The sequence below is a fragment of the Podarcis vaucheri genome, assembly GCF_965113315.1.
Source record: "Podarcis vaucheri genome assembly, chromosome: 2".
NCBI classification, from domain to species: Eukaryota; Metazoa; Chordata; class Lepidosauria; order Squamata; family Lacertidae; genus Podarcis; species Podarcis vaucheri.
The window spans coordinates 22,950,803-22,973,446 of record NC_138760.1 but is presented as its reverse complement, the minus strand read 5'-3'; the positions used below and the strand labels follow the sequence as shown (position 1 = coordinate 22,973,446).

At 43.8% G+C, this 22,644-nt stretch overlaps 1 protein-coding gene and 1 long non-coding RNA gene across 2 annotated transcripts; one reads left to right on the top strand and one right to left on the bottom strand.

Moving 5' to 3' along the window:
* Positions 1–1,191: 1,191 nt before the first annotated feature.
* Positions 1,192–19,456, bottom strand: PCTP (phosphatidylcholine transfer protein). Its single transcript, XM_082212838.1, has 6 exons — positions 19,065–19,456; positions 12,205–12,322; positions 6,224–6,303; positions 5,738–5,909; positions 2,897–2,964; positions 1,192–1,428 (listed from the first exon to the last, which is right to left on the bottom strand). The coding sequence occupies exons 1-6, from the start codon at positions 19,425–19,427 to the stop codon at positions 1,366–1,368; spliced, it is 864 nt and encodes a 287-aa protein (XP_082068964.1). The 5' UTR covers positions 19,428–19,456; the 3' UTR covers positions 1,192–1,365.
* Positions 19,457–19,707: 251 nt separating this feature from the next.
* Positions 19,708–22,286, top strand: LOC309526752. The gene is made up of 2 exons (XR_014216909.1): positions 19,708–19,754; positions 21,997–22,286. It is a non-coding gene; the product is annotated as an uncharacterized lncRNA (long non-coding RNA).
* The last annotated feature ends 358 nt before the right edge of the window (positions 22,287–22,644 follow it).

The window sequence follows — 22,644 nt, the reverse complement described above, 5'->3', positions numbered from 1 at the left end:
GGTTGAATCCTGACAAGACAGAAGTACTGTTTTGGGGGGACAGGGGGCGGGCTGTGGGGGATTCCCTGGTCCTGAATGGAGTAACTGAGCCCCTGAAGGACCAGGTGTGCAGCCTGGGAGTCATTTTGGACTCACAGCTGTCCATGGAGGCGCAGGTTAATTCTGTGTCCAGGGCGGCTGTCTACCAGCTCCATCTGGTATGCAGGCTAAGACCCTACCTGCCTGCAGACTGTATTGCCAGAGTGGTGCATGCTCTAGTTATCTCCCGCTTGGACTACTGCAATGCGCTCTACGTGGGGCTACCTTTGAAGGTGACCCGGAAACTGCAATTAATCCAGAATGCGGCAGCTAGACTGGTGACTGGGAGTGGCCGCTGGGACCACATAACACCGGTCTTGAGAGATCTGCATTTGCTCCCAGTACATTTCCGAGCACAATTCAAAGTGTTGGTGCTGAGCTTTAAAGCCCTAAATGGCCTCAGTCCTGTATACCTGAAGGAGCGTCTCCACCCCCACCGTTCAGCCCGGACACTGAGATCCAGCGCCGAGGGCCTTCTGGCGGTTCCCACATTGCGAGAAGTGAGGTTACAGGGAACCAGACAGAGGGCCTTCTCGGTAGTGGCACCCACCCTTCAGATGTGAAGGAAATAAGCAGCCATCCTATCTTTAAAAGACATCTGAAGGCAGCCCTGTTCAGGGAAGTTTTTAATATTTAATGATGTACTGTTTTTAACACTTGATTGGGAGCCGCCCAGAGTGGCTGGGGAAACTCAGCCAGATGGGCAGGGTATAAATAAATTATTATTATTATTATTATTATTATTATTATTATTATTAATATTATTATTATTATTATTTAAGAAGAGATCAACTAAAAGGCATCCAACAGTTGTATTTAGCATTGTCGACCAAAGTACAGCTAGTGTACTTTGTATCTTGAGCATCTTGATGCAGAGCTCAGAGCGCACAGCAGTATGGGTTTCTCTACTAGTTTCAATGAAGGGAGAAGTTCTGCATGCACAGCCCTCTTTGGACATAGTGCTGTTCCCTCTACTGAAGCGATGCATCAGAGCTCCTGTGTTCAAAGGTGATCATTACACGAGGGTGAGGGAACCACAAACAGCATGGCTCAAATGTCGAAATGATACGTGAAAGCCCTCAAAAAATTAAATGGCAGTGCATCAAACAGATGGAAAATGAAAAACGAAAAGTTTTAATATGTTTCATTGTCACATGCCTGGGAACTTACATGGCTCATGATTACTATCCCAAAAGGCAGATGTTATTCAGTGATGTGTCCATGGCTCATTATCCATGCAAAATATACCTTTAAGCTATCAATCTGGATCACATTCATGGAGCAGTTTTATCTTTTGCGGTAACTGTGGCAAGCTTTCTCCATATCAATCAAGAAGTTAGGCACTCCAGTCTGTAAAGAAAGGGATCACAAAATACTTATGCGTCTACACTTTATGGCCTAGTAGGCAACTACTGAAGTTCAACTGTTTGTTACACCTATGCCACTTCAAACACAAAAGTAATTGTACTCTGTGGCTTAAACAAGCATTATAAATCAGGTTAGAGGGGGATTCATAACTGGTTTTTAAAATTTGTTAAACCTGGTGACCCTCCTACACAGTAGCAACATGCCGCCACCATTTGCAGCTTTCAAAATATACAGATTTATAGGATCCAAACAATATCCCATGCTGCTAGCAGCACATAAACCAAAGGTTTAGAAGAAAGTGTTTTTGTTTGATATTATCAGGGAGAGTTGGAGGCTCTGAACAAGTTACCTAACTGGGCAGGGAAAGGATAGAAATGAAAAGATTATAAGGGAAAGAAATGCACAAGCAAATCCTAAATGTGTATCATTCCCTGAGGGATTTCTGTAGTAAAAAAGTTTTGTAAGTACAGTGGTGCCCCGCAAGAAGAATGCCTCGCAAGACGGAAAACCCGCTAGACGAAAGGGTTTTCCGTTTTGGAGGTGCTTCGCAAAACGAATTTCCTATGGGCTTACTTTGCAAGACGAAAATGTCTTGTGAGTGCCTGCGGGGGTTTTTTCCTCCCCCCCTTTTTCCCAAGCGGCTAAGCCGCTTATCAGCTGATCCTAAGCCGCTAAGCCGCTTAACAGCTGATCTGCTAAGCCGCTTAACAGCTGATCCGCTAAGCCGCTTATCAGCTGATCCGCTAAGCCGCTAACCAGCTGATGGGCTTGCTTCGCAAGACGAAAAAACTGCAAGACGAAGAGACTCGCGGAACGGATTCTTTTCGTCTTGCAAGGCACCACTGTATTGGCCTCTTTAAGGCAGTATACTTGGTGCTGTGGGAGGAGCCCAGAGCACAGCCCTTCTCCCCTGCACTAGCAGGATGCCACCTTCAGGTGAGTACTGCATGAACAGAGCTATTGTCTCAGACTAGCAACTGACAATAGGGAATGGACACAAACAAGTCTGGATTGTTGCTCTGGGCTCTATTCTGAGACTGAGAGAAGATATGATAGCCATCTTCAAATATCTCAAGGGCTGTCACATGGAAGAGGGAACGAGCTTGCTTTCTCCTGCTCTGGAGGGTAAGACTTCAACCAGTGGTTCAAAGTTACAAGAAAGGAGATTCCCACTAAACACCAGGAAAAAACTTCTGACAGTAAAAGCTGTGGAGGTTGTGGACTCTTCTCCTTTGGAGGTGTTAAAACAGAAGTTGGCTGGCCATCTATCATGGGTGCTTTAGCTGAGAGTCCTGCTTTAGCTGAGAGTACCCTTAGGGTACCTTCCAATTCTATGACTCTTCCCCTTTCAGTACCTGTAGTTCTGCCTACAGTGCTGGCAACAGAGAATCAGGCCAGAAAAGCCATGGGCATAACCCACTGGGTTGGTTCCCTACAAATTCCTGCTTACCTTAGTTCCCCAGTTGACAAGCCACGAAGGAACCCTGCCACCAGGGTCATCAAAGTATGACATGAAAACTTCAAAGCGGAAGTAAGAAAAGAGGGAGTCAGAAATCTTATTTAAGCAACAGCAGCTATTCATTTATATATCTATTTTGTGGTCACCTGACTAGCAGCTATCTAAGCTGCTTTTAGTGTTGTTATTTAGAACCATAAATGTGCAGAATCTATTCCCGTATTTCTCTGGAGTTTTCCACTGTTCCATCCCATGATATCAGATATATTTCTGAAACCCCTCAACGGTTTCTGAACAACGTCAACATGACTGCAAGAGGTTTTTTTTTCTTTCCCCAAAAAGCTCTTCTCCTCCACCCTCTTCAATTGTGCAGTGTTTTGTACACCCAACTGCTGTCCCTGTAAGTTCAGAATTAATTGTACATTGTCTGGTCCCAGCGCAATAGCTGCAAAAAGCAGCAGTGAAAGCAAAACACTTTATTCCCATTCAGCTCTGCAATAAATTCAAAGGTCTTTCTTCACTGTAGAGGCTAAACTGACAGAGGCTTCGAAAATCCTTCTCAGTTTCATCTCTGGAGTTATGGAGGCCTGTTGCAGAGTTGGAAGGAAAGTTTCCCAGTTTCGGCAAGCTCTGCCAATTTTGCGCATATCCAACCACATCTAATTTCTCTCTCTCTGATCACCAAGAAGGGATTGTGCATACAACAACAAATGATTCCCTCTGCCAACCCCAACCCTGCAAAAAATTCTATTAGAAAGAATTACGAATAGTTAGGGCCTAGGATACGTGAACCCATTAGCAGAACTGCAATATCTGCATCAGAAATCCACTTCCGAGCTGGAGAGGACGTGGGGTTGCGGGCTTCACGCCCCTCCCCACGCACACGGGGCTGGCTCACAGCCCCTGCGATACTGGGGGAATCCTCTGACGCGTCATCTCCAAGACCAGCCAATTGGCTGGTCCGGGAGGCGTGGCCCGCCCTACTTAGGGCCGGCGTGGTTGAGGATCTCCTCTTCCTGCGCTCCAGCTGATCAGTTTTTCCAACCCCTCCCACCCGTTAGGTTAGGCTCTTTGACATTGCTATGGACTTTGGTTGGTCACTGTCAAAGGGCCTGGTAGGATTTTTTTCCACTTGGCAAATTGGCACCAGCCATTTGGTTTTTCGCCTACCTCGTAGCAACTGTCACAACTTCCTTGGCATTGGCGGTTAGGCATTGGTAGGGGTATTGTTATGCAGATGAAAGGGGGGGAAGGAAGCGCCATCACCTTCCCCCCAAATCGAAGGGTAGTCCGGTAAAGGATTCCGGGGGGGGGGCGTCGCCTTGTCCTAAGCCTAAGGAGGTGTGGGCCTACGGCACACCCCTGAGCGTGCATCAGCAGGACTCCCCCTACTGGTGATTAACCCTTGCCGGTCTTCAAGTAAGCAGGCTGAAGCCGGATAGTTGATAGGACCAATGCCTAAGCCAATACCGCTCAATTCCTGTAACCAATAAAGTTGTGGCCTAATTTAACCATTAACCTTAAATTCTGGTGTCTCGTGTCTTTATTTCCAAGGGGGGAGGCGGGAACTCGCCACCCAAGTCCAACCTGGCACATTATTGGGGCATCCACAAGTTTTCCTAGTCTTAGAAACGAGGTATGACAATAATCACAAAGCTAAAAGTGATATGATTGGGCTGGGGAGGTGGTAAAGAGGGAATTTAACTTCTTGTCTCCACTTCAGTCCAATCAGGATCACACACCACATGCCCCTAGTGGCTGCTATGTTCCTTGGGACAAAAACTTCCACTGGTGCCAATGGCAGCTTTCTTCTTTATGCAAATAGCAGCAACAGTGGAGGAGATTCAAAACAGTGCTGTGGGGTTTAATAAAGGGTTAATCATTAATTTTTCTATAACCGCCACAGTCCTGAAACAAATTATTCTCCCCACAGGTATTTACTTCTACAGAATAAAGAATGATCATGCCATCACTAATTTTGCCCCTGAAGAATTTATACAAATCTGGTCTGATCACATTGTGGTTAAGCAACTCCTGTTACCAGATTACACAAATTAGTTGGCTGGGATGAGCAAACATGTGTGCATAAGAATTAACCACCCAAAATATTGGATGCAAGCCTCTAGTGTTATTTTGTACACACCTGTTCAACTATCTTGGTTTCAATCTTAGCAAAATTTGTTAGTGTTAAAAAAGCAAGTGAATATGTTTTTCACAATCCTAACTTGTAAATTTAACATTTCTGCTCTAAAAAGGGATAGGCGTATCTGCCATTTGCAGTTGACAATTTTCTGTTTCTCCCAATCATTTTGCACACTTCTGCAGCAATTTGTAAATTGGTTTTCTAAAATAATCAGCAAAATTTGCCAACATTGTAGTGCAAAGCTCTCAAAGTAAGCACATTGTTGCATGTCGTTTTGACAAATATACACTTTTAATCAATAATTCTTAATGTTTTTATACTGTTGTAAACTTCTTAGACGTTGCTGTGTTTACAGACAAGCAGAGTAAAAAAAAGTTAAATAAATATCAATAAGATTTACAAGCAACTTCCCCTAAGATAATACATTTCTGTATACTGTTTTCTTTAATATGTGCATTTATATGCACACTGTATCCTGAAAAATGCATTTGTGTACATGTTACTTGGCTGGGAAACTATTGCAAAAATCAGAATAATGCAAATTTCAAAGGATAGCTCCGCTTTGGGTTTGTGCCTTGTTTTGAAAAGTGTGTATTAGGTACGTTCACCTTCAAATGCGAATTGAATTGAACTTTTTCCTCATGCCTAGCTCTAAGCAGGTATTTCTATAAAGTTATTTACTGATTTCTTACCTTTGGAGCCTTTCTTGCCATCGCTTTCAAAGGCCACACATTGTTTATAATTCTTTACTCTAACAATCCCAGTCTTCTCTGGGAATTTAGAGGTATTCACGCTTTTAGCCAATATAACATATATCTTCTTCCCTTCAAGTTCCATATCTTTACGCTCACGAACGAAAACATACTATGCTGAAGTTTAAGAAATAATCAGGATATGCCTGTATATATAATATACATATATCATCGAGACAGAAGGTATACTGGTCCAAATACAAAAAGCAATCCTGTTTCAGGAAGCCTGCATTTATTTTTGTTTTGCTCCTCAAAGGGGATGACAGAATATGGTTCACAAGAATGCGCATCAAAGTCTTAACTTTTTCTTTTCCCTTAAGAGTCTTTTTTTTTTTTACCTCACTTAAACTTGCAGAACTGTGCTGTGAGGAGTTTGCAGCCTCAAATATTAAGAGCAAAACTGCAACCCAAGACTTGAAAGGATACATCTCTATTTGCCATGGGGAAAGGGAACTTCACTTCCCAGTGGATTACTGTTCTGCCCTCAAAAGGTTTCTCACTTATATCTAAAAATCGGAGGGGAAATGCGTTAAGAGGCAGACGATGTTTTATTCAGCTGGACTTACATAAGGTTTTCAATGCATTTGGTGAACTGAAAATGTGAAAGGAGTCAGAAACGAATCATAACTGTGTATGTGTCAGACCTCAACAAGAGTCGGGCACAAAGGGATAGACATAATTGGTTCTTTTTTAAAGAATTTGATCCAAAAGCTCACCTAATCAAGCATCCTGTCTGGCCATCCAAATGTGCATGGGGATCTCACAAGCAGAACTCTCCCAACTTGTGCTCCCCCAGTAACTAATGTTCAGAGGTACACAGATACAATATCACGGCCAGCAGCCATTCATAAAGTTATCCCCCACTATTTGTCTAAAAAAACCCCTTTAAAACCATCCAAGTCAGTGGATAGTGTTATATCTTGCGGTAGCAAATGCCCATCTAACAGTGGGTTGTGTGAAGATTTCCTTTTGTCTCCCCTAAATCTTCCAACATTAAATTTCATTAGATTATTGTTTTAATATGATTATTTATTGAGTTTATATACCGCCCTATACCCAGAGGTCTCAGGGCGGTTCACAGAAAAGATCAATATATGTAATAAAATAAAAACAACAACCCAATAACACCCCCCCAAAAAAGAGTCACTTTTTAAAAGGGGATAGGACGTCAATCCGATCAATCAAAGGCCTGGTTAAAAAGAAACATTTTTGCCTGGTGCCTAAAGGTGTGCAATGAAGACACCAGATGAACTTCCCTGGGGAGAGCATTCCGCATACGGGGAGCCACTGCAGAGAAGACCCCGTTCTCGTGTTGCTACCCTCCGGACCTCTCGAGGAGGAGGCACACGAAGAAGGGCCTCAGAAGATTATCTTAGGTGACTCCATGTTCTAGTATTATGATGGGGGGGGGGCAAATTTCTTCACATTAAGCAAAATCTCATTCACCTCTATTATGTCCCTCCTTACTGATCAGGCCTGTCACCACCTGTTCAGACCCTGCAAGTGTATTTGTGAAACTAGGATTTTCCTCTCCAGTGTGCATCATTTGATACCTGCTAACACAGAACTGCTTTTACCATATTAGTGCTCTTTCACCCAGTTTGGAGAAATCAGGCCTACAACAGCCCGAGTACTTGAGAGGACATTTGTTACCTCTCTATAGAAAAGAAAGTTGATGCCAGGCCTAATCAAGGAGAGAATTCTAAAACTGCAGTGCCATGACTGAAAAGGCCCTAAATCAGTAATTCCCAAAGGCCCACACCGCTCCCCCCAATGGATCACTGATGAAGATTGTGGCAGACCATGTTTTTTTTCCTGCCTGTTGTACAGTTTGTAATGCACCGTGCTAGACGCTATACAGTTTTTAATTGTATTTTACAGCTTCTTTTATTTGTCATATATTGCATTTTACTGTATTCCATAGAATTCCAATCATGACACAATAGATTACAATAAAAGAAGCAATTCAAATGCAATTTTTAAAAACCAACATGAATATTTAATGCAGTGGGAGTGTCGTCGCCAATATTTAACCAGACACCGACATGCCAGAGACCACCTGAATTATTCTTACAATCCACTGATAGTTCACAGACCATGGTTTGGGAAGCCCTGCCCTAACTTAAGCCTTCTTCTCAAGTAGGTAGGCTTCATGGACAGATCTCAAAAGTTGGGGAAGTTCCAATGGGGCAGAGAAAGGTATTCTCTAAAGTTCCTTATCTTCCCAAGTATCTATGGCAGGCAAACCACTTCAGATACTGTGTTTTCTCCAATGAATGTGGGAATAGCTGCATGAGGGACTATTTTGCTGCAGACACATATGCTGAGATGCCAGTATTCCTCACAAATATATGAAGGGGCCTAACAACAAGTTATTGTCTTGGAAGACATTATTTCCGTGTGATGCAATATGTAATACCAGCTGTTTGATGGATAGTGCTGTTCCCACTATAAGACACCAAATAATATCACATTTTCCACCAGAGGTCACTGGAGTATTAACTTGGTGCCATTTGACAACCTATTCCGTTTCCTACGTCTTAAGCAGCAAGCAAACTCAAAATTGAAGGTTTGAGGAAAAGAGTAATATTTGACATGTTCAATTTAATGGGCAATACGGGGAGTTCCACTATAAATGGATATTTTCTCTCACATACCAGAAGGACAAACTGAACCCTATTATTTGAGAAGACATGCTATTATTGTATCTTAGGTCATCCTATCACTTGCAGAGTCTAGCTTCTTTCAGTATTCCCCGAAGAGTGAGATAGCCTAGATTAAGGACAGTGAGGATGGCTTGCTGGTTAATATGTCTCTGGTATCTGTAAATCTGTTCATATTTTTACCTTTGTTCACCTTTTATTGCCTTTCCAAAACAACCTTTCCAAGCTCACTATCAAAGCATGGGCTGCCAAAATGTCCATGGGTTCAAAATCTGGGGAAATATTGTGAGATAAGCTACAGTGGCCTACTGAGATGCATGGGTTCTCAGATCACATGTTGCTTGTTTTTCCAAATCTCCTCACTGCCCCATAAAGCCCTCCCACACTGGGGGTCCTTGGAGAACAGCACCAAAAAGACGTGAGAAGTTGCTACTGAAAGGACATTTTGCTTCTTCCCCTGCTAATCTAAGTGGCCCAATCGGTAGGCTTCCAGCATAGACACTAAGGTGAATCCTGCCCATAGATATTAAAATCTCATTATTCATTACGAAAGTTGCTAGAATAATCTGCCCCTTCATTTTAGTACACTGGAGATTATTGAAATGTTTCTTCTTGTGAATGTAGAGTCCCGTCAGGGAAAAGGTAGGGTATAAAATTAATAACAATAACAATAGTAATGAATACTTTTGTTCCTTAAAATTGATTGATCAAAGTATGCAATATTTTCTATACACACACACACACACATCAAAACTTCGCTTTTTGTGGAAGTTCCACAGTCTTAAGTTAAGAAACGCACCAGAAATATATTAGTATTCACCTTTTGAAAACATCTTGTCTGAATGACAATGGACATCTAATATGATATATATATCTATATATCTATCTATATATATAGATATATATATATAGATATAGAGATAGATATATAGATAGATATATTAGATAACATAGATGTGAGCATGGCATCACACAAGGGATAACAGAAGGTATTTGAAACATTCCCTGCATACCGTAGGCCAAAATATGTGAAGCTCTGCAAATCAGACGTTGTGAGTCATTTGCAGATGGGGACATTCATATCCTATTGCCCCTGTCGTGTTGAAGTCATGGGTTTCCTTCCCCACCCTTTGTGTCTGTGGCATGCAGCAAGAGAGTGTCATCCCAATGGAAGATAGTGTATCTGCTCTTATTAATCTCACAATAGCTAAAAGTTAGCCAAAATTACCAAGCCCTCCCCGTGTATCACAAGGGACACTCAAGTTAACTTCAACATATAATCAATACATGTGAACATAATGGGAAAATCTACATTACATGATAGGGAAGGGCAGTTGATGCAACTTGGAAGTGCTCTGTCAGTAGCGTGAACCAAGGAAAACTCAATATATAATTAGAACAAACCTATTATAATTGAATGTATGGAGAGACAGTGCAGGGCAGGCAGTGTCCTAAATCACTTGAGCAAAAGAGGTGGGTGAGGGCTGTGGCTGGAAAGCAGTTTCCACCAACTCAAGAAAAGCAGAGCACCATTTCTTTGGAAGGATACATCTTAAAATGCTTTTCCATGGGTGCTACTTAGAATAAATGGCTTTCCAACATCAATTGATGTCACCAAATTCAGTGTGATGTCTTGAGAAATGCTCTCTTGTTCTGGGGCCGAAAAGTCATTGCCATCTTCTAAAAGGTCTTAGCAGAAACATGTCATCAGGACTAGCTGTGAATGAAGGAACTCCAAGAGTACAGTGGTATCTCTAGATGCGAATGGGATCCATTCCGGAGCCCCGTTCACATCTAGAAGCAAACGTAACCCATGTCCACGCGTGTCACATTTCGGCGCTTCTGCGCATGCGCGTGACGTCATTTTGAGCGTCCGCGCATGCACAAGTGGCAAAACCCGAAAGTAACGCGCTCCATTACTTCTGGGTTGCTACGGAGCGCAACTCAAATGCGCTCATCCCGAAGCACATTCAACCCGAGGTATGACTGTAGTGGTTTCAGCAGGGAGTAATCTTAGGTACAGTGGTACCTTAGTTTGCAACCGTTTTGGATTACAGTGGTGCCCCGCAAGACGAATGCCTCGCAAGACGGAAAACTCACTAGACGAAAGAGTTTTCCGTTTTGGAGGTGCTTCGCAAAACGAATTTCCTATGGGCTTGCTTCGCAAGACGACAATGTCTTGCGAGTTCTTGCTGTTTTTTTTTCCTTCCCCCCTTTTTCTAAGCCGCTAAGCCGCTTATCAGCTGATCTGAACGGCAGATAAGCCGCTAAAAGCCGCTAATAGCGCTAATCCACTAATCCGTCAATGGGCTTGCTTCGCAAGACGAAAAAACCACTAGACGAAGAGAATCACAGAACGGATTCTTTTCGTCTTGTGAGGCACCACTGTACAACCGTTTTGGATTACAATCACGTCAAACCCTGAAGTGCGTATCCCTTTTTTATTATTATTACAACCCTTTCTTCTTCTTTTTTATTACAACCATTTTTTTATTTTTTGAGGCCCCAATGGCGAAAGTGCACCTTGGGTTTCAACCTGTTTTGGTTTACAACCGGACCTCCGGAATGGATTATGGTTGTAAACCAAGGTATCACTGTACTGCTACAGCTGGATCACCATATGATATGTTGCACAACTAGATAAGGATCTCATGTGTAGTTTATATGGAAAGACAAATAGTCACTTGTTTAAACTAAACATGGAGAAGAGAACCGGAACTTTGAAGTTTAGGATAGGGATGGAAATGCACAAATGTCATTCCGTTAAATAAAGATGTACACAACAGTATGACATGACACCACCTCTGACAAATTTCACCTAAGGCAAATTTTGAGGCAAACGTGGAAGTCCTTGCTCAGGCGAAACTGCATCGGAATTAATGTTGAGGTAAAGCAATAACTTCCAAGAGGACTCATGCTATTTCACAGTTTCACACACCCCTAAGTTGCCACCAAATTCACCTTTAGTGATATTAAGAGGCAAACGTGGAGGCTAATGCCCATGCAAAACATAGGAGGAACTCTGAGGGAAACCTGAAGAATTTCAATAACACTAGTTAAATTTCATAGGGGCATCCCTGATTTGGAGGAATGGAAATTATTATAATTGTTTTAGGCAACCAACTGGACAAAAATAAGGGGAAATTCTCTCTAGAATCAAAGAGATCAAAGCTAAAGAAGGTCTTAGAGTATAGTAGCCAATTGCAAAAGAGGACAGGCTTCTTCATCTTTTCATCGATATTCAGGAGAGGGAATTTCAGCAGATGTGGCTTGCATAACACATGTGATTCCCTTTGCCTCCAAAACTATTAAAGTTTCTGCTTTTGCATCTGACCGCTCTAACAATCTAATAAAAACTGGTGATTAAGGGGGTATCAAACACTAGGCCTCAGATTCCCCAGATGTCATATAATGATCAAGAGACAAGTCCATTTACCCATAAACCAACACGAGAACAGTGTTGATGGATCTAAGAAAGTTGGTTTTAACACAAAAAGTGGCTAGTAAGAAAAACATTGCTTCTTATTTGTTTTTCAGGGCATCACAAGTGGATGACTATATTAGCATTAATGCTTTGGTAATGGAAATCTACTTCATGCATTTTTCATACTGAAAAACTGTACAGAGCACTTTAAAGAGCAAAGGAAAAGAATCTTCAAAACGACGGTGGTCAAGGAGCAGAGGAAAGGAACCTATCACAGCAACCAAAGAAAATGACATTTTGGTCTTGAATAATTTACTGACCTCTAAGATACCGGTCCCATTGTGTTCTGTAGGTTAAATCCATGTACACTTCTGCACACACATCCGGGGAACAATCACCAAGAGTGGCATAGACTTTATACTCGTACAGTCCAGATTTCTGAAAAAGCAAGAGAAATAGGAGGGAGCAGGTAGGGGAGAATCAAGAATCCTGTATTTCAGGACTTTGCTTGGTTGCACTAACAATGTCCAAAAATACTCTTTTATACCACTGTGCTTGCACAATGAATACATTTACAACATACAACTATACTCTGTGATGTTTGCTTTAAAACAGAGGCGAGTGTTGGTCCATTTGCCTAAAGAACTGGACTACCCTATGGCAGACATATCTTAAAATATATACCAATCTCTCTGCTAGGCTGGAGATATCTTTTTTTTCTGTATAACCCTAAACATATTACTCCAAAGCAATAATGCTTTCTCATATTTACACACTGGGTGCCATAGAAATCATCCTATATAAATGTGGGTGTTGTAAGTATAACTCAGTTGTTTATTTTAAATATCAGAGACTACTGTATAGTCAAATGAAAGTCTTATCAGCATCTAATCCCCCTTTATCCTTTGAAACATAAACTGCAGCAGGAGTCATACTTCTGTTACGATAGTCAAGTGAAACAATAAATATATATTTCAGCACTCTGACTGTATTCTACTTTTGTTAGACTCCCCCCCCCCCGCCCTGACCAGTCCAGAAAAAATCATGTTATTTATTTTGTTTTACCTGACTTAGTGGAGCTCTCTGCACAAATCAAATAACCCTTACACTAAGAGTTGGATAACCCTTTGTTCAGAGAGTTGAATTATTTGCTAGCAAATACCAATTGCAGAAACAGAAGGTTTTCGGGTCTAATTCATCGAGGAGATGCAAAAATGTCAAAGCACAGTACAAGTGAATAGAATTTAAACTACTTTTTACCCTTTTCAGTCTTGTATTCTGCAAAATATTTTTTAACAGAGCTCTGTTATCATGAACTTTCTCATTCAATAAACATCACTTCATCCTTCAGCACCGTCAGCTAGACCCTTTATGAACCCAACATTTAAAGAAAGGAAATATTTAAAATAAAGATACGGCATGACTCACACAGCATTTTGTAATAAGGCATTACAACACTGCTTCACAAACAAATTCTGGCAATGTGAAGTAGACCTCCACCCAAGCCTACGCCCTCCGGAGTTCTATTTTCCAAAGATACATCAAGCCTGCAATTATTTAAGAGTGATTCCTGAAATTTTACACTCTGTAAAATCACTCTACCTCCATTTATTTAAAGGACTACCCTTTACTGCAGAACATTACAAGAAGAGTCTAGACCACCATCTACCACAACAGATGGTTTTAGTTGTGGTTTTAGTTCACAAGCCTTGCAATATCTCAGATAATCTGAGCTTTCAAAGGTTACCAAACCTTTTTTCCGGTACGAAAGGAATGTGAATATCAACTGAAAGTGAGATTATGACGGGCCTGCAGATTACAGGAGATGTTTGTTTAGAAGGTTGGAAAACATACAGTACCATGAAGTGTTCTCAGACTGGGACATCGCAGTAACAAAACAAAACAAAATTGTTAAACATTAGTCTGCATTTTGAAAACAATAAATTCAAAAGACAAACCACCGCCTATAGCTAGTCTAGATTTTAGTATGATCCCACCGCTCTGGCAGTGTTAGTTGCTTTCCACCACGAAGAGACTTTCCTGGATTTAGAGATTTCACCAAAGTTGCTACAGTGGCACAGATTTCTTTAAAAGCAAAAAGAGAGGCGTGGGTTACAAAATATTTTTGACACTTTGAGAGCTTTTTCTTTCTGGTTTATTTTATAGATTTGTTTATTTGTAGTCTGCGATAAAGCTGGCTTTAGCCAGCAAGCAAAGCCTCTCTTTTTTTCTTTTTTAAAGCAACTCTGGGACACTTGCTAGAACCCTCAATGTTCCAGGTTTCATTTCCAAATCTCTGTTCCTTAGGCATGTTTGCAAACTGCTAAATTATTATTACTGTAATTTTATTACCCAACCTTCACCCTACGGACCCAGGGCAGGTTACAACAATTTATAATACAACATTAAACGTTTTTAAAACTTATAATTACGCCCCTCACAAAAAACCACAAAAAATAGGGTGGGTCCTAAAATTGTACATCTCAGGTGTCAAAGGCCAGAGCAAAGCATGCTACCATGGGTTACCACGGTACGATACTACCACAATAGTTAAAAAAGCTGTCCATCAGAGAATTAACAAGCCAACCCTAATTAAAAAGAAGTGCAAATATGTGAAGAAAAGCTATGTGATCCCAACATCCATACACCTACTTATTTTGCATGCCTCTAATTAAGAACAGCTTAGTTTATGAACAACTTGGATTAAGAATGCTGCAAACCCGGAAGTAGGTGTTCCGGTTTGTGAACTTTGCCTTGGAAGTAGAACATGTTGGGTGTGTTCCAGTTGTAAATTGAGTCCCCCGCTGCGATGGGAAAGCACGTCTTGGTTTAAGAACACTTTGGTTGAAGAACGGACTCCCGGAACTGATTAAGTTTGTAAACCAAGGTACCACTGTACCAGATGGATTCCACCACTTATGCTAACTTTCGCTGCTGGCATATGTCTACAAAGTGCAGTGTTTCTTTCGATAAAACAAATACAACAAATGGCTTCCTTTAAAACCGAGCCACGTATGACATCTGCCTACTTTCTTCTTGAGGGATGATACTGCATTTCAGTCTCCAAACAATCACCATGTAAACTTAGAATGACCTCCCAGGCAGGGCTTAAATGGCCTTTGAGCCTCCCTGGGATGACAGTGTGATTGCTCCTATAGCAGAAGAGAAATCGGAAGAGAGGCATTTCTCATTTCAGTCATCAGTCTGACCAATGCAGATCTTGTATTCCCATTAAAAAAAGAAATTAAACATACAAGCCACGTGTGAAATTGTTCTTGATCTGTGTCAGCATTTGCTGACTGGACAGAATTATCACACCAACAAAACAACCTAGCATTTAAAATACATTACAGTGGTACCTCGGGTTACATATGCCTCAGGTTACATACGCTTCAGGTTACAGACTCCGCTAACCCAGAAATAGTACCTCGGGTTAAGAACTTTGCTTCAGGATGAGAACAGAAATCGTGCTCCAGCGGCACAGCGGCAGCAGGAGGCCTCATTAGCTAAAGCAGTGCTTCGGGTTAAGAACAGTTTCAGGTTAAGAACAGACCTCCAGAATGAATTAAGTACTTAACCCGAGGTACCACTGTACTTCCAAGCCCCCAATTATCCAAATTCCTGTCGTATCTAATACAGCAGGGCCATGCAACACACACCAAAATAGCAGAGGCTTCAAGCATTCCACCAACACACGTCCCAATTTTGATAGAACTTCGGTTGGTAGAGAATTGGGCTTCCTGCCTGCGCTAGACTCCACTTCCAGGCATCTCTGCCAGCTGTATGAATCACGCTGTCTCTGACCACAGGCAGCCCACAAAGTTTTCCTCTTCGCCAATAAACCAGCAGGGCTTCAGTATTTCAAGGCAGAATGCCCTGCTGAGTTGGCCAGCTGTTTATCCTGAAGCGGAAGCAGTCTGAAATCTGTGCTGAGGAGGCTGGGATTTGTCCTCAAACGTATACAAGAGTGAAATCAATTTAAAACAGACAGATCTGGGCCAGGCAGATCTAGGAATATGATGGCAAGGACTGGCATACAGGCGTCAGCAATGAATTAAGAGTGGCGTGGTTGCTGCCATCTAGGGCTGGGTGATACCTGGTTTTCAACATAGCGATATATTATGATGTCTGAAATAAGGATGGAGCTAAGTAGAGGCCCACACTGGCCCACGGCCAAGATAGGAGCATGGTACTTTTCTACCTGAGTAAATAAGCGCATGACAAGAAATTAAATGGAGTAAATTTGAACACACAAGTGCAGCAAGCAGAACTCTTCCAGAAAACAAGCTACTTGAAAGTAGGCTGCAGCGTTTAGAAAATAAATATTGTTTGTCTTCTAACTCTCAAGCACACTCCAGCTTCCCATACTCTTTCAGTAAGGTACAAAAAAGGAGAAGAGTTTGTAGATTTTTTAAAAAAATGCAGTTTTTCCAAGGACACAAACTGCTTTGGAAGGGAGGGGAAGAATAAACTCTGCCTGTGTCTGTACTCCTGGCATCCTGCCCACCTCCCTGACCCATTCAAGGATGCTGTAAAAAGAAAAAGCTAATCCTTGAACCAAGGATTAGATCAGCGCAGGCTCTCAAACATTGTCCTACAAAACTTCCTGTGAAAGGGAGCAAGGGAAAAGAAAAACAGACAACTGTGGTGCACCCCCATGGTTAAACAAGACAAAGTCCAGCTGTTAGTACTCAAGTCTCAGCTCCTCTCAGGTCTGGGAAGCAGAAGACTAAAAGAAAATAGAAGCCTCAGGATCATGAAAAGTCATGAAGGACGGGATGACACAGAAGCAGAACACCCATGAAAAATGGAGCTAACCCCACTATGGTTACAGCAAAATTCTTGTCGATCTAAATCCAGAAGCACCCTTGAGGTGCAGGTCTCCACCGTTCCATTTCAAATGGAATTATATAGCAATTTAATCCTTAATCTGTCTGGACCGTAAGTAGTTTTACAGGAGGATCACTTTGAGGAGGGGGTAAAGGTAAAGGGACCCCTTGGTCCAGTCATGACCGACTCTGGAGTTACGGCGCTCATCTTGCTTTACTGGCCAAGGAAGACGGCGTACAGCTGTGGCCAGCATAACTAAGCCACTTCTGGCGAACACGGAAACACTGTTTACCTTCCCGCCAGAGCGGTACCTATTTATCTACTTGCACTTTGAGGTGCTTTCAAACTGCTAGGTGGGCAGGAGCAGGGACCGAGCAACGGGAGCTCACCCCGTCGCAGGGATTCGAACCGCCGACCTTCTGATCAGCAAGTCCTAGGCTCTGTGGTTTAACCCACAGCACCACCCGCGTCCCTAGAGAACAATTAGCCAATCTCATTTCCTAAATCAAGTTCTATAGTCATAGTAAGTGCTGCACATCCCTTCTGCTTGAAGTCTGGCAAGGTGGAGGGAGCAGAGGACACTCCACATCCAGTCAGGTTTGACCCACAGGCTGTCAGTTGCTGATCAGTGCTCTACAGAAAGCTGTCAGTCCCTATTTTATGCTTCCTATCTGGAATACCCAAATACTGCTACTACATCTCAAGGGAGGACCCTGTCTATTTCATGGTCACATAATGCACACTTCCCTGCCCCTCTGCTCCCCTTGGTTGATTCTGTCCATTTGTTAACTCCCACACCAGGGCATGAACTAGTTGTTTTTTCCCCCCCTTCCCGGCAGTGCTATTATGTCTCTAACATCGGCATGACAGGTAGAAACACAACAGGTAAGCTTTTCCCTAGCACTGCATCTTTGATTTCTGCTTTTCCTGTACACAGGAACAATGCAATGGCCAGGGGGCTGCCTTCTGGCATACGTTTTGCAATACTACACACGTATCCTTTAAAAGTTCACTCACAAAAAATATAATACTGAAAAGAGGTGGAAGTAGATCTTAATTTTTCAAATGAGGTTCAGGCCTCTGAGCAAGTCTTGTAATCTGTCCTGGAAGGAAAAGCCCTGCTCCTACGTGGGTGTCAGTAAACAAAGAAGGACTATAGGGCAGGATTTTTGTGTGGCAGCCCTAGGAACAATAAAGATCTCCACTGGGATCTGCTGCCCCTGTGGATCCTGCTCCAAGAGGCAATCACCTTACCTTGCCAGCCCTGTTTTGTTTGATACAGCGGGGCTTCTCCTTAAATAATGAGAGGCTGTTGTTGCCCAGCGGAAAGGCAAGGCATTTTGTACATGTTCAGGAACTTTGTAATCTGTTTCTTTGAATAAGAGACATGGCCCAAAAACGAGAGCAGGCTGTAGTAGAGAATAGGAGTTGGCAAACCTGATGCATTCCCCACTCCCCCAAAGGCTGGAAGTGGTTTTTGAAGTGCAACGGAGACCTCAGGCTCAAAACCCCCTCAGGAACAAAGCTCTCAGCCGGATGGCCTGGGGCCAGTCAGCTTTCTCTTGGCCTTGCCTACCTTGCAGGCCTGTTGTGAGGGCCATGGGGCATGAGAGGTGGGGAGCCCCACTGGCCACCGTGGAGGAAAGACCAGGTGGAAGTTTGGCCAGGGGGCTCTGACTAATGAAAAGAGCTGCTGTCCCACACAATGTTTCTCAACCTTGGGTCCCCAGCTGTTTTTGGACTACAATTCCCATCATCCCCAGCTAGCAGGGTCAATGGATGGGAATTGCTGCGAAAACAGCTGGAGACCCAAGTATGGGCAACCCGGGCCTAGTGTTTCTCAACCTTGGGCCCTCAGCTGTTGTTGGACTACAACTCCCATCATCCCTAGCTAAGCAGGACCAGTGGCCAGGGATGGCGGGAACTGCCACAAAAACAGCTGGAGACCCAAGTATGGGCATCCCTAGTGTTTCTCAACCTTTGGCCCCCAGCTGTTGTTGGACTACAATTCCCATCATCCCCAGCTAGCAGGATCAATGGATGGGAATTGCTGCGAAAACAGCTGGAGACCCAAGTATGGGCAACCCGGGCCTAGTGTTTCTCAACCTTTGGCCCCCCCAGCTGTTGTTGGACTACAACTCCCATCATCCCTAGCTAGCCGAATCAGTGGCCGGGGATGGCGGGAACTGTAGTCCCCAAACAGCTTGGAGGCCTCCTCTTTCCCTGGCGTTTCCACGGCAACGCGGCGCCGGTCCTCAGGCTCCCTTGCTCCGCCTAGGCCTCGGCGGCCCTTTTCCCTCCTTCCCTTCTGGTCCGGCCGCAGCGCCGCCGCCCCTGTCCGGCCTCGCACCTCGTCGAAGAGCCGGAAGATGCAGAAGCTGGCGGTCTCGGCCATGAGCTCCCAGGCGGCCCTGGCCGCTTCCCGGGGCTTGGTCGACTCCCGGCAAACGGCCAGGAACTGCTCTTCGCCGAAGGGGCCGCGGGCTTGCTCGGCCTTGCGCGAGGAGCAGCACGTGGAGGACGAGGACGACGACGAGGACGAGGACGACGACGAGGGGCCGGCGCTGGCGCCGCGGGACATCCCCGACCACACGGGCAAGCAGCGCGCCGGCCACCACCGCCACCTCCGACGCCCGCCCTTCGCCTCCTTCGCCGGCGGCAGAACCTTCGGGCGCCTCTGCAGCAGGGCGCGGAGGGCCTCCGGGGGGCACATGGGTCGCGGCGGCGGGGGGGCCTCGACGGCGCTGGAGGCCGAGCTGCTCGCGGCGACTTTCTGCCGTCGAACGGGGCGCGGGCGGGGGCGGTGCCGCGGTTAGAGTGGCGGGGTAGGGACGCCGAGGAAGGCCTGGGTTCAAATCCCTCCCCACCACCCTCACACCGTCGAGGGGGTCTCTAAAGCTCGCTTGTCGTGCCTCCCAAGCGGGGTCGTTGTTGGGGGGGAGTGTGCTTTTTTGTAGGCCGCACTCCAGGATTTAATTTTGGGGGGGGGGGTTATTGGGGGGGAGGGGCAGAACCGAGTTATCTGCAACTCAGTTGGCCAGTTAAGTATTTTTTATTTATTTACTTATTTTATTTTAGTTTTTATTTATCGACTTGGTTTACAGGGGCTGATTTACATTTAATGAGGGGAAATACAAAAACGAGAGAGAAGGTAAAAAAAAAGTGGTTATAGAAATGCTAAGAATAAGGTCATTATGTATGGAAGTCAGAAAGAGGGGCAGGGGAGGTCGATGCTCTGTTAGAGCAATGCTTAGGTTTATTGAATTATGTAATGAAACTCTGATCATGATAAAATTGAAAATGCAATAAATTTTTTTTAAAAGACTTGATTTATAGGGGCAGCTGTACCACCCCTTCCTACGCCCATGCTGTCCTCCCCTTTGGTCGAAAAGTTGGGGTGCTGCTACACAGGGCACCCCCTCTGCTGTTTGTCCCATTGTTGTTGTTGTTAGAGGTTAACACATGTCTTGAGTTCAAGCTCCACCACCCTCTTTCTGAAAGGGTCTGCCCTGAGACATGTGAAGGAAAGATGGTGCCTCTGAGCATGTGCAGGGTGCACTCACGTTCTCCTTCCCCATCTTGTAGTGGGCGTTCTGTGGGATTTATTTGAGCCAGGAAAAGGAGCCTGAACATCTGTAGTAACTATAAGCAGGAGCGGGAGAAGGATTTACAGTGGTGCCTCGCAAGACGAAATTAATTCGTTTCGCGAGTTTTGTCGTCTTGCGATTTTTTTCGTCTTGCGAAGCACGGTGTCGGGAAAGTTTTGGGAAAGCTTCAAAAATCACCAAAGTCTTTAAAAACCTCGAAAAAGGCTACCACACGGCGTGCTATGAGTTGCTCCTCGAAGTCAAGTCGCAACTGTATTAGCGGTGTTAAGAAAAAGGAAACAAACTTGCAAGACATTTCCGTCTTGCGAAGCAAGCCCATAGGGAAAATCGTCTTGCGAAGCAGCTCAAAAACAAAAAACCCTTTCGTCTAGCGAGTTTTTTGTCTTGCGAGGCATTCGTCTTGCGAGGTACCACTGTATCTGCTGTTTCTGCCTTATTAGAGATTCATATGTGTCTGGGTTTGATCTGAGTTCAGCCTCACCACCCTCTTTCTGAAAGCCATGAATCTACGCTGCAATATAGATTGTGCCTCTGAGTCTGTACAGAGTGCACTCAGGTTCTCCTTCCCTGCCTTGGAGTGTGTGTCCCATGGGTTTCATTTGAGCCAGGAGGACCAGCCTGAACATATGAAGTAACTATATGGAGGGCAGGAGAGGGATTTCTCTGGTGATTGAAGAGTCCTGTTCACCATGACCTAGCCCCATGTCCAGCAGTGCATTTTTCTCATCCCTACTGACACTTCATACATGAGATAATACACCTGTGAAACACTTAGTGATTACATTGCAGTAGCTGCTGCCACCTCCTTCTGTACTCAACATATCTTGGATGGATTAGAATCCCCATTTCACCAGTAAATAATCCATCTTTTTGCTGTAGGCGAAACAATGATTTACAGCCCCCTGGCTTAAGAGGAAAGCCAACCAGAGTTCAGCGTTTTTCAAGGATTCCCAACCTGCAGCTGAAATAGCTATTAAATTCTGCCAGGTTTCTCTGGCTGTTGAAGTCAAGAGTTTTCCTTCCCCTGACAGCAGTTTGAAAGGTGGTGATTACTCCCAGTCTGAAAGTGTTGTGCATTCAATCTGACTAGGGAAACTGAGGTTTTGAATAAAGTACTTGAACTGTTTCCAGATTATGCCTAGATTATTGCCTTTTCTATGCTTTCGGCTTGCACTCTGTTCTCTGCCAGTAAGGCTCCTCAGTTGCTTTAATGTGTTGTAAGTACAAATCAGTGAAAAGAACTAAAACTAAATGAACAGAGGGAGATATTCTAGGGCTTCTAAATCATGCTGAACAATCAGACCAAACAGTTGCTTTTTAATAGTGTTGGATGGGAACTTCATGGTTGCTTATCTTGCATTTTTTAAAAGTCTTCTACAAAGGCTGTGATTGTGACTGTTTAGTTTTATCTGTAGTTTTATAGGGAATGTTCTGCAAGATTATGTTGCTAATGTAGTGTGGAAGTAGCAGTTGCTTGGCAATTCAACAGCAACCCACATGTAAAGAGAGCGAGAAAGAGCAGAGCACCTCTCAAAGCTATCCTTATTAGAATAGTATTAGCATGTTTCCATATGGCATTGTATCCCTTGGGTAAAAGATTGGGTTTTAATGGGTTATATATTTTATGGCTACATGAAATGCCGCATATATTTTTCTCTTTAATGTGTGCCACAGGTCTTCTTAGCCAGGATCCAAAGAGTCCAAGTGCTCATTGCTTCTGTAAGCATTTTAGTCCCTTCCAGATTTCTTCTCCGACTGCTGCACTGGAGATTATTACTGAGCATCTTTCAAATTCCCAGAATGACTTTACAAAGGATGAAAGAGGCTCTGGTGGGAAGTGGAAGCCACAGTAATTCCATTCATGAGTCTTTAGATCCCACAGTCTTAACTCTGCAGAGTTGTTACATGCACACAGAGAGCTCAGCTGCATGCACACAAAACATTAAAGCAGAGGTTGTAGCGGATTTTTCTCCTTTTGCCATGTACTTGACATATGTATTGGTGATTTGAACACCAATTAGTCTTGCTCCCCAGCTATGCTTTAGGGAAGGTTGTTCGCCATTTTAATTCTGTGTTCTTGATTTAACTATGCTCACCTTAAAAAGAAAAACTCATTTTAAAATGTTATGGGGGGGTACGGGTTCATGACAACACACGTGCTGCCCAATTGGTGCTGTGCATAACTGCCTTTGTTTGACTATTTGCAGCCTCCAGATAACCTCACACAGCAGTTTTCATTTAGATTGGAGATGGGGAAACTGTAGCCCTCCAAAAGGGCTACATGGCCCCCAGCCTACATGGCCTGTAGTCAGGGATGATGTA

Excerpts from the sequence above, each read along its gene's own strand:
- PCTP (XM_082212838.1), bottom strand. The coding sequence starts at position 19,427 with ATGTGCCCCCCGGAGGCCCTCCGCGCCCTGCTGCAGAGGCGCCCGAAG. Across the intron at positions 6,304-12,204 it reads ATGGGACCGGTATCTTAGAG|ATATAAGTGAGAAACCTTTT; the intron begins GTCAGTAAATTA and ends TCCGATTTTTAG. Across the intron at positions 1,429-2,896 it reads TTGTCAACTGGGGAACTAAG|ACTGGAGTGCCTAACTTCTT; the intron begins GTAAGCAGGAAT and ends CTTTCTTTACAG.